Here is a 15667-nt window from a genome sequence, read left to right as displayed (position 1 = left end):
CTGAATTCCAAAGCAACGCTTAGAAAAACATCGAAACCGGACCCATTAGGAAATTTGCAAAAACTTTATTTTCTTATCCTTGTGCAGACACACACGCCGCCATGACGCGTTTCGGGACCTTGATCCCTTGATCACATGACATGGTCTGGCAAATCACCCATCAATTTAAAGTGCGAGTGCATAATCAGCTGACCCCACTGCCTGTGGACATAAAGAACAGAATTCAGTCTGGTCAGGGATGAAAGCACGACATATTCATATGTACAATTTCAGTGCTAATTCAATTCACTTATTACAAGGTCTTTGTCATTTAAAACACAGCATGTACAAATAAAGGGACTAGGCAAGACGCAAAATTTGAAATTCATTTCCCTTTCATCTTGACCTTCACCTACTCCTCTTGTGCTCAAGTGTATTCCATCAATTGAATTGATTAATTATTATCTTAAAAAAATCAATTAAAAAAATAAATAAATTATTATAGTATATAGCATGGTAAAATCATGACTAAAATATACAATTCATTAATTTTGTGCAAATCTGCAATATACTGTGCAATTTACACCCACGGAAACACATATGAGTTTACCCTTGAGGATACATGTTGAAGACCTTTCCTCACAATTGCGCCCAAGTGGGCAGAACAATCCCTCAACCATTGCGCCCACACTGCAGTCTATTAGGAAACCGCTGATGCATCCCACATACTTTAACTTATGCAATTTTTTCAGTAATAAACAATAGTGCCCAATAAATGAAAATAATCCTGTACCCTTCACCATCAAAAAATTGGTTTAAAATGTTGGTATAGTTGGGCCAGCCTCATGTCTGATGATGCTTCCTGAATGGAAGGTGCCTGTTCACTATGCTTCTATTATATTGATTGAGTCCCCCTGCTTGCTATCTCAGTATAAACAATAGTGCAAGTCTTCAGTTTGATTCAAACCATTAGGGGTTTTACTGTTAAACTCCAAGATGTACCGAGTTTCTAGTACTCTCAATCGTGCCTCCCTATCCCCTCCTCTGCGGAGCGGTGGTACCATATCTATTGCATAGTATTGTAAACACCCTATATCACCTCCGTGATATGTGTTTACATGTCTGGCAACAGGGTAAGTCTCATCCCTGTTGCTGACTGCCCTTAGATGTTGCAAAATGCGCTTGTGGACCTGCAATTTCGTGCTGCCCACGTATTGCAGGCCACAAGCGCATTCCAACACATAGACTACGAAGTCAGATTTACAGGTGATTTTCTTTTTGATATCCCTCACCTCATTGCTGAAAGGCGTATTGTAAGACATACAGCTCTTTCCTATCTTACACGCCTTGCAGACAGCACACTTGATGAAGCCCCTACTTTTCCCTAGCCAATTATCATCAGTAGCTTCAGGGCTGCTGCTCACCAACATGTCACTCATAGACCTAGCTCGGCTATATGTTATGGATGGTCTATCAGATAGGGTCCCTCCAATCACAGGGTCACCCTTAATGACATGCCAGCTCTTGCGGACAATGTCGTGAATTTGTTTGTGCTGTCGACTATAGGCAGTTATGAATCTAGGTTGACCTGACTCCTTATCATCTATCTCATGTGCTGGTTCATCTACGGCCGTAATTAGTTGACCAGAGGTTTTGTTGGCACGTTTCATGGCACCTTCCACCATTACTCTCGAGTAACCCCTTTCCACCAATCTCTCTCTGCTCTCATTCTGGGCTCTCACACAGTTCTCCCTCGTGCTACAGATCCTCTTGATTCTGAGCATCTCCCCATACGGGATACTGCGAATCAAGTGTGCTGGATGATGGCTAGTGGCGTGCAGAACTGTGTTACCTGCCGTTGCCTTACGGTGTAGGTCTGTTACTATTTGGTTGTTGACAATGGTGACTTCTACATCTAAGAAGGTGACTTTGGAGCTACTGATATGACCAGTGAATCTCAAGTTCAAATCATTCTGATTGATTGATATCTGAGATGAACTTCGATGCCTGTTCTTCGGAACCCCTCCATATAATGAAGAGGTCATCTATGAACCTATACAAGGCCATGATATTATTGGCCATAATACTCGTGTAGGTTCCCCCAAGGACCTGCTCCTCCCAAAGCCCCATATGTAGGCAAGCATAACTTGGGGAGAAGCAGGCCCCCATCGCAACTCCCCTTAATTGTTGAAATACCTGCTTTTGAAACATATGTATATATATATTCACTGAAAAAAAAACATAGGTTTCAGGCCGTATAGAGTTAGGAATTAGCATTTAAAAAACCTTACAAATTCACTCAAAAAGCCATAGGTTTCAGGCTTTATATAGTTAGGAATTAGCATTTAAAAAACCTTTGAAATTCACTGAAAAAACCATAGGTTTCAGGCCTTTTAGGATTAGGATTGCGGATGAATCCGCATCCTCCTGGCCGGCGGAAGCCTCCGCCGGCCCGGAGGATGCAGATTCACCGCTGCGGTGATTGCAAAGACCCCCGCCAGATTAGGATGGCAGGGGGGTCATCTGCGGACGTGAAGACCGTACGCCACTTTCCCGTTATGGTCCAGCGGCGGAAAAGCTCTAATATAGTGGCAGTGTCTATTAGACACCGCCAGCCATATTAGGATTCATGCGGAAACATGCTTTTCCACTGCAGGTTTTCCGCTGTGGAAAAGCATGTGGTCTTTGGTGTTTGGGGGCCCGTTGCGGGCCCCCAGGGTGTCGGGGGTGCACATGGGGGGTAACTATGGTACCCCCCAGCATTTACATGCACAAAGTGGCAGGCACTGAGCGGTGCATGCCGCTTTGTGCATGTAAATGTTAAACATGCATTTTTAACCTTGCAGGGGGTACTGCTCAAGCACCCGCCGCAAGGTTAAAGGAACAGGATGTGACCGCCAGGGTGGCGGTCACATCCTAATTTGCATGGTGGGACCGCCGCTGCCCAATGCGGAAGGTCCCTCTTCCTTGTGGGTGGCGGACGGACGCAGGTCTGTCCGCCATCCTAATGACCCCCTTATTGTTTAAATGACAATTTTTATATGTATTAATTGTTATTTTTTTTTATAATGATTTACTACATTTTTGCAGGCAGGTGTTCAGAGAGGGCACGCCCCCTTTTTACAACACTCTGCAGCGCAACTCCATGGCGCTTACTGGAGATACCTGTTGGACTAGTTCCCTCTAGGGGACATCTGGATTGAACAGGAATTAATTCCCCAACTTAAACTGTGCAAACGCGCCCTGTAGAGTGTTCTAAATTGGGGGACTAAGTTCCCTTGCATACTGGGGGTCCCTGGGGGCCAACTAGCCCACCTTTAGCCTCCATTATGCGCCAGGGGGCTGCGTTGCTTTTCCCTGGGTGGGCGGCTGTCCCCGGGGCAGTGTAGAGGGGATTGGGCCCCCCCACACTTCTTTATCACTATGCCGCTGCTATTTTGTTCCCCCAGGGGGTAATTAAAAAAAAAAAACGGGTTTAAAAAAAAAATAATTTGGGGCCCTGGGGGTCCTTGTGGGACCACCTGGGCAGGCCTAGGGGGTCAGGGTGTTTCTACTCTGCCCCCTTTTGTGTTCTACACGTTTGTTTTTCTGCTTTCTTGTGCCTCGGTCTACCGAGCACAAGATGGCTGCCAACACTTCACATGCAGCTCGTGTTCAGAAAGGTTTAGAACTCAAAAAGAGGGCACGGTAGAAACAACCTGACCCGCTAGGCCTGCTCAGGAGGTCCCACAAGGACCCCCAAGGCAAAAAAATGTTATTTATTTTTTTCAAAAATCGCTGAGTGGGTGTGCGTACGGTACGCGTACGCCGCGATTTTTTAGAATTTTTTTTTTTTGCCTTGGGGGTCCTTGTGGGACCTCCTGAGCAGGCCTTGGGGGTCAGGGTGCTTCTACCCTACCCCCTTTTCGAGTTCTACACGTTTGTTTTTCTGCTTTCTTGTGCCTCAGTCTACCGAGGCACAAGATGGCTACCATCAATTTCTGAGTGTTGACAGACAGTGGCAGCCAATCAGCATGCAGCTCGTGCACTGGAAGGGACGAAACCGTGTGTGTACCGTACGCGTACGGTACGTGTACGGTGCGTGCACGGTGCACGCTTATAGATGTATATATTTTTTTCTCTTTTGATTTTATCAGGAACTACTGGAGGGATTTACACCATTTAAGCAAAAGGGTGATCTGCGAATCAGACTCTACCATTTTGCCAAATTTGGTGTAATTCCGTTCAGCGGTTCGGGCTGTAGTCGTGTCTAAACGTCCTATGGAAATTAACATGGGGAAAACACATTTTGGGACCCCCCTTTTTTCTCGGCCTCTGCTTGACGAATCTACCCGAGACTTTCAGGGAAGAAGCGGAGTGGAACGGGCAATCTTCTTTGAGAAATTAGCGAAGATTCAACAACCAGCGCCAAAGTTATTCCCAATAGAATGTTGCGAATTTCCTATGGAAACTAGGTGCTAACTATATATACCTACTGGCGACCGCCAGTAGGTAATATATATATATATATATATATATATATATATATATATATATATATATATATATATATATATGGCATGGCTTGGCGGATGGTGCGACCGCAAATCGTCTGACAATCCATAGTGGACTCCTCTGACCCCATGGGTCCTGTCTGGAACGTGAAAAAAACGCCTTTGGCGAGGGGGATTTACTTACAGACCCCGGAGCCTCAGTGGAACGCTATGCCCTGAGATGGCGACCGTCGCCTGTCCCGAGGGGCAGAGATAGCTGTGGGCTGGCCAGTCTGCTTGAGCGTTGTGGTGCTGCTGTCGGATCTTGGTGGGACCCCTCAGGCCACTGCAGTGCTGTCTGGGGACTGCCGACGGTGGTGTTGAGGGAGAGGATTGGTCAAGGACCGAAAAGCTGAAGTGACGCATGCAAAAGGGGGGAGTGAGACACGTGAGTCCGGTGTTTGGGGCCTGCGGTGATCGGCCCGCCCGACTTCCCTGCTGGGCGTGCCCGCGCAGGCGACAGAGATGGCCACGGTGCTAGAGATCACTCGAGACAACGGGGTGTTCCTCTGGCCCTGAGGCCCCTGTTGGGAGTGTTCAGCGGACGGCCCAGCATCGGCGGATCGAGCGTGGGACCCCCGGAAGTTTGGAGGACTGCTGAGCCTTGAGAGGGTGGCCCTAGGACGTCACGAGAGGTAGGGATCGCTGGGGGCCGCCCCCGCCTCATAGTGTGCCGGTGCCCTGGCGGCGAAGATGCGCTGGTGGGGGTGCTGAGGGAGACGGGCGGAAGTGAGGACGTGGCCCGCCTGACAGGTGTGACTCTGGGGACGCAAGTCAAGTGAGCCTGGTGCTTGGGGCCTGTGAAGTTCGGCGGCCCCGCACACGCGGAGTTGGCGGGACCTAAAACAGGACAGTGCAACTCCCGATTTGGGGGCATCAGGACAGCGGTACTGGGGGGGATTGATCCAGACAGACCGAGGTCCTGAATTGACCTGGAACCACGGGCACGCATAGGAAGCCTGGGAGGGCAAGAAGCAACCTCCACCCAACCACTGGAGAAGGGAGGCGAACACCACGCAGAACGCCCTGGGGTGTTTGAGACCCCGGGTTGCAAGTGAGGCCAGACCTTGCACCAATAGACCTCAGAGTTGCCCTGAGACACGTGGGCCAGGCATGGGGAGGGATAGACCACTGAGAAACACCCAAGTAAACAAAATAATGAGTTACACCATGCCAGGCCATTCAGCTACGGACTGCCTCAGGAAGGAGCCGGAGCAGGGTGCGCGTCAGGATTTGGCGGCTAAAGACAAATCCGACATACTGGAAGCCATACGTGAATCTCGAGTGGCGCTAGAAACCAAGATGGATGGTATGGCCATGGATATTAATCACCTGCGTCTGGATCTTAGATAGGTGGAGGACCGGGTCACCACGACCGAAGGAGACCTATACGTGTTGCAAACCGAGATCCAACAGCTCCGGGAGACGGTATCGGCCCTACAAAAACACACAACCCGACTAGAGGATAGGGCAAAAGACGCACAGGGGCAATCAAGGAGAAACAACCTCAGTTTTTTGGCATTTCCGGAAAAAGCAGAGGCCGGCAGCGGACCTATTCCCGGAGGATTGGATCGGCTCTGCATTCCCTACCCTCCAGCTCTCTAAGATGCTTGCCGTGGAAAGAGCCCACAGCTCCCTCGGCCCGCCTCCGAAAGCGGGGGCCGCGCTTAGAGCCTTGATTGCTAGAATGTTTAACTTTAGGGACCGGGACATGATCCTGCAGTATATCCGCACCAATGGTCCGCCCACGTTTGAGAAACACGATATTCACATCTACCCGGACTATACCAAAAAAGACCTACTACGAAATGACTTTTTGGGGGTCAAGCGCCGCCTGCGTAACCTTAGCGTCAAATACAGTTCAATGTTCCCGGCCAGACTCCGAGCACAATATGGTGACAAGATGCACTTCTTTGGCAATCCTACGGAGGTATTGGATTGGATAGGCGCGATTGGACTGGATGGGCGCAACCAGAATCAGGGCTGGCAAGAACAGAGGAGGAGGAGTGGTCAGCAACGTCATCCTCAGCGCTGCACAGGAGGGCAGAGGCCTGGGGCACGAGGTTTGGCGGATGGCGGACGCATCAAAGTGGGCCTGGATGGCACCCTTCACGCCGAACTGGAAGCAATCCCAACACAGAACCAGTTCTCGTCCTTATGTTTGGTACAGGAAACGCAGTTGGACCTGGGGGACATCACCGGCCAGGTCGAGGGGGGGTTCCTGAAATACACTTGAGAGATGGACACCGGCTTACGACCCTGGGTTTCTGGGCCATGGTAACTGTAAGTACAGGATGAACCCGATTGACATTTATCTTCACTGTGGGGCTAGGAAATGGAGGCCCTCGGCCCGGAAGTACTGAGGAAAGGATGGAAGGTAATGTTCTACTTAGGGGGTCTCTTTTCCGCCACTGACACTTTTCGATGTGCCAGCTGTGGTGTGCTGTGGCGGCCCGGCTAGACTTTTGGTTGGGCGGGGACGTGAGGCGCCAGTCAGTTCGGCTGATGATCGGAGACCGGAAGAGTGACTGGATCTTAGAAAGTTGGATATCTTATAGTGGTTACTTCAAGTTTGGGGGGTATTCTGGGGGTGGGCAGAGCTTTGGGGCGGGGTCCTGAGTACCTAGACCAGGGTTGGGTTATGAGCACTGTTCCAAAGAAGCCGCGCGGCCACGCACTTCTCTACCCCCGAGCGCGCAGTCCCATGTGTGGAGCGCGCACAGAGAGCACATCCTGCGAGGGAATTTGTGTCACCACCGCTTTTAAAAGGCGCACGAAAAGCGGGCATTTCCAGACTGCAGGAGACGGCGGCGAAAGGAGCAGAGGTGTTTCCATGTGGCAACTTGCGTTATGTATTTCCCTGAAGCACCTTTCTTTGCTGTAATGTTTTAGTAGTAACGCGAGGCTACGGGGGTGATGGAGCGCTTTTATTTAAGAATCCATGTTAATTGCAGCCCCTTCACGAGCGGCGATTAACATGGATATTTAAATAAAAGCACTCCATCTCCCCCGCAGCCTCGCGTCACTATCAGAACAATACAGCAAGTTTATAAACACTGCGTGTATTTCTAGGCTAATCTGCCTTGTTCGCCGCTCGTGAAGGGGCTGCAGTTAACATGGATTCTTAAATAAAAGCACTCCATCTCCCCCGCAGCCTCGTGTTACTACAAAACAATACAGCAAATCTGTAAACAAGGCAGATTAGCCTAGAAATACACGCAGTGTTTTTACATTTACTGTATATGGTTTGGTAGTAACGCGAGGGGAGATAGAGTGCTTTTACTGGCAATGGGGACATGCAACATTTCTCAAATATCTGGACCCCAAAATGAAAATGCCTCTGGGAGGTGCCTAGTGAATCGCCAGATTGCCATCTGAGAATTATTACTTCTCTGAATGTATTTCCATCACTGGAGCAGACTCACGTTCTGAGAGGCTGTGCAAGAGCTGCAAATATGTCAGACATTTTAAACTCTGGCGGGATCACGTTCCCTCTGCCCAGCTGTCAGTGTTATTCAGTGTTCCACAGAGATTTGCGATAATATAAAACCTGACACTGCCAAGGTTTCAGATTGCTTATGTGTGACATTTTCATAATTTTATTGTAATTATGAGTGACATTCGACCACTATGAGTGACATCTTTTCGCGAGCAAAATCAGGAAATGAAGGCAAGGGCAACATATAAATATCCTACATCACACCCTTTTGAGCAACAAGAAACTCCTACAAGATCTTAAAACTGTTTTAAATCACCAGAAATTGATGGGCACTAACCTAGTTAAAAGCAGTAACTTACAGCTAATTCTCCTTAAATACAGTTTTGAGAATATGCAGGGCTCATGCTCTTTCGTGAAAACTGTTACTAAACAAAACGCTAATCTTGCTCCAGCACTCCATTATTCACAACAGTGATCGTGACGTTTTTATTGGTGCATGAAAACTCTAGGACACACAAATAATTCTGCCCCACAATTGTCAAACTTCTAGGGCCCTCATTTATGAAGAGTGACGCAACGCTACGAGAAAACAGCGATGCGTCACTTTTCATTGCGCACTCCTTGCGACACCAATGATGCGCCATATTTAATGTATGACGCATCATGTCGCAAGGACTTACAGATACGTCAGTATTTCTGACGCATCTGTAAGCGCAAAAGTGACGCATTGCTGGAGTGTGTCACAAAAGTGACGCAACTCCAGCAATGCGTCCTTTCACATGGGGAAAGCCCCATGTGAAAGGGCTTGCGTCAGTCTTACGCCTGCTGTGAGGCAGGCGCAAGATTTTGACGCAACAGCATCCTAAAAGTGACGCAGTGAAATCTCATAGATTTCACTGCGTCACTATTATGAGGCTTTTTGCGGGGGAACGCCCCCTCTGCATACATTATACCTGACGCAGGTATAATGTGGCGCAGGGGTTTAAAAAGTGACGCATCTACCTAGATGCGTCACTTTTTAAATATGGCGCAACAAGGCGCATTTTGTGCGCCGCTGGTGCGTCACAAAAAGTGACGCACCGGCGGCGCAAAACTGACGCAAGGCCTCATAAATAAGGGCCTAGGAGTGTAATGGTCAGTAGTTGCGTGGCTACTATTATTGGCAGCATAAAAGGGGCAATGGGTGGGAAGTTCCTCGCTGCCTGCGCGTTGTTTTTGGACTCGGAACAGCCGTTCAGATGGTATTGTGGGGGGTGGGGTGTTCACATGATACTGGGTGAAAAGGATCACTCTTGCTTAACCCCATCACGCCCACTAATCATCGCTCTCTTACAGAGACCTAGTTTTTTCCTTGATGGAAAGGCGCACTCAATCGATGCTTCTATCCACGCTGCTGAATCCTTCTAAAATACAGGTGTCGAATGGGCACCACTGCACGCGCTAGTGCTATTAATATAATTTAAAAGCACATGATTTCACAGAGAGATACCTCACGAGGCACAACTTACGACGCAACTCTTTATATGGGCCGCATCCAGCCGCAAGGACACCCGCCACAACAAACACCTTCCCTGAGCATGAGTGTGTGGCTCAGCAGCAGCTACATGGGACAGGCTTCAATCAATCAATCAATCAGGCAAAGCATTTATAGCGCGCGCTACTCACCCGTGAGGGTCTCAAGGCGCTGGGGTGGGGGGGGGGCTGCTACTGCTTGAAGAGCCAGGTCTTGAGGTGCTTCCTGAAGCAGAGATGGTCCTGGGTCAGTCGTAGGTGGGTGGGGAGGGAGTTCCAGGTCTTCGCTGCTAGGTAGGAGAATGATCTTCCTCCAAAGGTGGCTCTGCGAATTCGTGGGACGATGGCAAGGGCAAGGTTGGTGGAGCGAAGCTGGCGAGTGGGGGTGTAGAACGAGAGTCGGCTGTTGAGGTAGTCGGGCCCATGTTGTGGAGCGCTTTGTGCGCGTGGGTGAATATTTTGCTTCATGCCTCTGCATTTTATGTTCAAATTACAGTGTTTACAATGGGGCAACTATTCCAAGAGGTCAGTATTCCACCAGTATATCGAGGGAAAAATATCATAGAACCAAAGGGCCATATGTATCAACACATTTCCCCATAGACACAGAATAGGCAAAACCCTTTGATACATCTGGCCCATAATGTCTAGATCTAATTACTGAGAACAAAACTAAGGTGAAGTATATACGGTAAGTATAGGTTAACTATACTTAACTTCACATCTATGTACCATGGCAATATACACTACCAAGGTACGTAGATGTTAATTTAAGTATAATACACCTAAACTTACCTATGTGCACTTACTGTCACAACATTTTGGTTCTTGAGAGTTAGACCTCGATATTTTCGCCCATAATATGTTTTCCTCTGAATGATGTTATACATTCAGAACACAGAAATACCTGAATACTTAGGGCCTCTTTTATGAGCAGTGACGCATCGCTGCGTGAAAGCAGCGATGCGTCACTTCTCAGTGCGCCCTCCTTACGACTGAACTGATGCGTCATATTTACTGTATGACGCATCATGTCGCAAGGAGTTACATATACGTCAGTATTTCTGACGTATCTGTATGGCGCAAAAGTGACGCATTGCTTGAGTGTGTAACAAAAGTGACCCTACTCCAGCAATGTGTCCTTTCACGTGGTGGGGCATGCCCCATGTGAAAGTGCCTGTGTCAGTCTTATGCCTGCTGTGAGGTAGGCGTAAGATATTGACACATTTGCGTCCTAGAAGTGGCTCAGTGAAATCTTATAGATTTCACTGCATCACTTTCTTGCGTAAGAACGCCCCCCCTGCATACATTATACCTGGTGCAGGTATAGTGTGGCGCAGGGGTTTATAACTACCTAGAAGTGTCACTTTGTAAATATGGTGCAGCAAGGCACATTTTTTAGGCCGCTGCTGCGTCAAAAAAGTAACGCACCAGGGGCGTAAAAGTGACACACGGCCTAGTAAATAAGTCCCTTGGCATTTCTTTTCAAAGTTGGCATCTTCAATCTTAAAATCCCTCCTAGTGAGAAAAGGCACATGTAATGTACAACACTACTCCACCAGGCAACTTATTGTTGGAATCACAAGCATCTGTAAAGCCCCATTGTATGAACAGAAAATAAATCCAATAGTGAGTTGAAGTAGACATGTTTTACAATATAGCTGTCTTGATCAGAAAAAATTCACCTATTACAAGATTTTGGTTCATGTGAGTCACAGTTCTGCTGAATGCAGGAATATTTACGTTTTAAACATCTTATTTTAGTCTGGGAGGTAGAGAGGACAATACTATTAAATGGGGAGGACAGTATTAGTAAATGAGGTAAATATTCCAGCTAATGTTCTAAATTAAAACTATTGCATTTTGGTCTGATGGCTAAATTGCCTACAACCCACTGACAAGAAAGAACCTGGATGCTCCATTTTCAGAGGGAAAGTGGGCAACTGCAAATCAAATCCAATTAAATACACATCTTGATGTACAAACGTAGTATAAACATGTATTCTCACCTTCAAGTCATTCTTGAGGATGTATCGAATATCCTGCAGATTCATAGTTCGATCCCTGGGTTTTCCAGCTATCCCAGCAGTTACAATCTCATAGTAAGGTTTGGGAAGGCCAAGATCTGCAGACAAATAATGTCCAGAAGAGAGAGCTTCCTTGATGAGTGAACCTTCAACATTAGCCCATGGAAGAGTATCTGAAAATGCAACTGACAGTCAGCAATTTAAACTAGAGGTAAAATAAATTACCATTTGTTGACTTGGTGTTAAGCTCTTGGAGTGGTCTTGCCACATTCCATTCATGTTTTCAGGATCACTAAGGACAAGTCTGGCAGCATTATGCCATTACGATTTCCAACAGAATCACACCAACATTAGCTACATTTGAGTACAAAAGGCTCCATTACCCACAAATCTAAGAATCCATTATTAAAATGCTATTTATGCTTAGAATAAGCACCTACCTGTTAGATGCAGTTCATCTAACAGGTATGTGCATGCAGCTCATGGCCTGGCGGCAGCTGTGGAAGAATACAAGTCATTGATTACAAAAGGGTGAAAAAGAAATGCTTTTAGGCAGGACAAACACAAGGAGCCAGATTAACAAAGGTAAACTTACACTTTGGTGTAAGTTTAAGATTGTTTGCTATTCAAAAATGGATTTACGAGTACTATCTCTACGAGTGTGAAGTCTCTGCATAGAAAATTATGTGCTGCGAGTACTATTCGTAAATCCCTTTGTGAATAGCAAACAATCGTATACATACACAAAAGTGTAAGTTTACCTTTGTGAATCGGGCCTGGAAAATGCATCGAATCAGGAGCAGGGAAGTAAGATAACAAGAGAAACTCTTTCAGTTACGCAAAAGGTCCTGATCACCCAGTCCATGTGTTGTATTGTTCACAAAAGGTATATGTCAACAACAGCTAAAAATATCTGTAGGCAAACCTAAAAAAGGCAGTTTAAATTTCTATGCTAAAAATCAGAAGTGGTTTGCTAGAGAAAGAATGTTTCAGAAGCAAGGAAGTGAAACTGAAAAAGATGGCTGGAATGTGCACTTTACTTTAGATATAATATCAAGACAAAGAAGCTCCAAACTTCATGAAGCATATACACAACCAGCTAAGACCAACATGAAGACCAGAAGAGAAGGTTACCTAAACTCAAGTGCTCCATAAACTAGACATCAAAATATGACATGAGATATATCCTAAAGAGGCCCACTGAATTGGCTTAAGGATGGATTTGTCAAAAACGCATTATCTTAATCCATGTAAGAATGTTTCAAATTCTATGCAATGGAGCAAACACTGTTCGAAGGAATGACATGCCACAAGCCTTCTCAATAAAAGTAACTGAGAAATATGAAGTGAAAGGTTAGAATCTAACAAAATATTACCAACCTTTATCCAAATAGGAATTATATAATCTTTCACCAAAATAGACACAATTAACTATGTGAAAAAATGCTGTCAGGTAAATGAGCAGATACTGCTTGCTAGAAGAGGGTTGCATCATCATCCCAGCCTCATTTAGACAGAGGAAACTCTTCGGTCAATGTCATCAGCCTTGGTAGACTTCATCAGCTACAACTGAGACTGTGGTTGCTGCTCTGCCCCTTGGTCAATATTTCAAGTACAGTATTTGCACATTACAGTAAGGCGGATTTAATTTGACAGATTCTGTGGGTCTCCTAAAAGGCAATATAGGTAATGTGCAAACTATTGTGTTCTGAGAAAGGACAGGTATGATGAGAGTGCTTCTTGCCCATGGGTTTCTGTATTGTCATGAATAAAAAAGTCCACGTTTTAAAATACAAATACATACACATACACTAACATCAAAACACACAAATGCCCAAATTCAAACAAGCTTTTATAATACAGATGATCACACCAGAACCACCCGTCAGGGCCCATTCACATGTTGGAAATTATCGGTGAAAAGGTAGTTCCGTGCAGCACTTTGTACATCATGTGTGGAGACACGCTCTTGATGCCGTAACTTGGGTTAGTTAAAGATTGAATTCCCCTATCTTATGTAAGTGGCTAAGAATAGATGTCCCATAGTCTATTACATCTAAACGCAAATAGAGATCCACGACAAAAAAAAAAAGGTTTGAAACTATTAGAATCTCTAAACAAGTCATCCATTACCTCAAGAGTAGTGGATAAGCTAAGACTTAGACTGATAAGGTACCAAATGATTGTCGATAAATAAGTTACTTACCTTCGGAATGCTTTTTTTGGTAGATACTCTATCTAACCACAGACTACTCACCTTAGAATATTCCCAGGTGTCAGACTGGATTCGGAAAATCTTGAGCAGTACCTCTGCTCACTTGTTAATACAGCTGATCAGCTCCACATCAGCATCGTCTGTGTCGGAAGTGATGGCACAGTGCCCATGTAAAGGCCACTCCAGCGTGCTGACACCCATTTTTTTCATAACTATTTCCACATCAAAAACGGATAGCCATGTAAAAACCAATGTGTTGACCAGTGTGCAGTATCAAAATGGGATTATTAGGGTGAAGACAGTAGTTCGTAGAGAAAGGAGGCCGGGAGGGCTGCGTAGAATCTGCAGTTAGAGTCTCACCTTAGTATAGATAGCCAAGCAATAATTCTCCGAAGGTGGCTCTGCAAACTGGCTCAAACCAGAAAGTCCTGGAGGACAAAAGAGCCAAAATGCCCGTCTTGGTGGACCTGACTGTCCGAACAGTAGTGCTTCATAAATGTGTGGAGTTGCGTACATGTAGCAGCTTGGCAGATGTCCAGGACAGGTAGACCACATGCTAAAGTAGTAGTAGCAGCCTTGTCCCTCGTTAAATGGGCCTGCAATCCCTCAGGAGACTGCTTCTTAGCTACTGCATTCCAGATCTTAATGCAGAGTACAATTTATCAATCTTCTTTGCCCTAATGAACCAGATGAAGAGCTGATCATCCACTCTATCGTCTTTGGGAGACCAATGTAGAATGAAAGAGCTCTCTTTGGGTCCAGGCGATGGAGTCTCCCCTCTTGCTTGTAAAGATGAGGAGGAACGAAAAAGGTAAGCAGAGTGATACTTTGAAAAACATGAATGGGGGTGAAAACTTTCGGCAGGAAAGATGCATGCATCCGAAGTACCAGTTTGTTAGGGAAAAAGCTGTTGTAAGAAGGATGGACTGACAGAGTTTGAAGCTCACTGACCATCCTGGCTGATGTAATGACCACTAAGATGGCAGTTTTTAAAGTCAAGAGTCGCAGAATGCAGCTGTGCAGTGGCTCCAAAGGAGAACACTTCAGAAACATGAGGACCAGATTGAGGTCCTATTCGGAGCATCACAAAAGGGGTAGGCAGAAACAAGTGCTGTAAACCTTATATGAAGCGAATCACAACAGGTGACTTGAACAGGGAAGGTTAGTCTTGCAAATGCAGGAAATCCAAAATGGCTGATAAGTGACCCTTAACAGTGCCCAAGACAAGGCCTTACCGGGCTAAAGATGAAGCAAACAGCAGCACCTCCAACAGTGGTGCAGGTCACAAACCTATCCCAAAGGCAGGAATATACTGTTTTGATGGAGGGACCCCTGGCTTCCAAGATGACATCACAACTACAGGACGGAGATCGAAAACACGCAACTGCTGTTTCCCAGGCTCCAAGCATGAAGGTAGAGAGCGCACAGGCTGGGGTGCACAAAGCTACCCTACTTCTGCAACAGGGGATCCTTCTGAAGGGAGAGACTAATTGGAGGACCAATGCTCATTTTCAGGTGTTTGGCATGCCAACTCTCCTTTCCCAGTCCAAAGCCACTAGGATGACTTGGACCCAATCGGTCCAGATCTTCTTGCGAACTCTGGGCTGGAGTGGTACTGGTGAACAGGCCTTACATTGATTTTTCCTTAGAATACTCCCCAGGCATTAGACTGCATCTTAAAATTCCTGATCAGTACCTATGCGCACGGGTAGGTGGCACTGATGGATCTGAATGGAAGTCGTCCACACCTGATATGACAAGCACAGTGCCTATATAGGTGCCACATCTGTTTCTTTCATTACACATTCCGCCTCTACAATCACAGACCACATCAGAATGGTTGTAATCAGTGTGCTGCAGCTAAGGAAAGCCTTCCAGAAGTAGGGGTACAGTTCACAGAGCAGGGAGGCATAAGGGTTGGTAAGGAATCAGCGTTTAGATAGAGCCTCTCAAGGTGATACCG

General features: G+C 46.4%; 1 protein-coding gene across 1 annotated transcript in view; it reads right to left on the bottom strand.

Annotated features, from left to right (window-relative positions):
* The window catches only part of TEX14 (testis expressed 14, intercellular bridge forming factor), a 1917691-nt gene that overhangs the window by 1155397 nt on the left and 746627 nt on the right, over positions 1–15667 (bottom strand). Inside the window, exon 11 of the mRNA XM_086954052.1 lies at positions 11472–11662. Coding sequence (XP_086810178.1) covers positions 11472–11662 — 191 coding nt within the window. The remainder of the gene's footprint in view (positions 1–11471; positions 11663–15667) is intronic.

The sequence above is a fragment of the Lissotriton vulgaris genome, chromosome 2_1, assembly GCF_964263255.1.
Source record: "Lissotriton vulgaris chromosome 2_1, aLisVul1.2, whole genome shotgun sequence".
Taxonomy (NCBI): domain Eukaryota; kingdom Metazoa; phylum Chordata; class Amphibia; order Caudata; family Salamandridae; genus Lissotriton; species Lissotriton vulgaris.
Note: the sequence above shows the minus strand (reverse complement) of the source record. Positions and strands in the feature narration are given on the sequence as shown.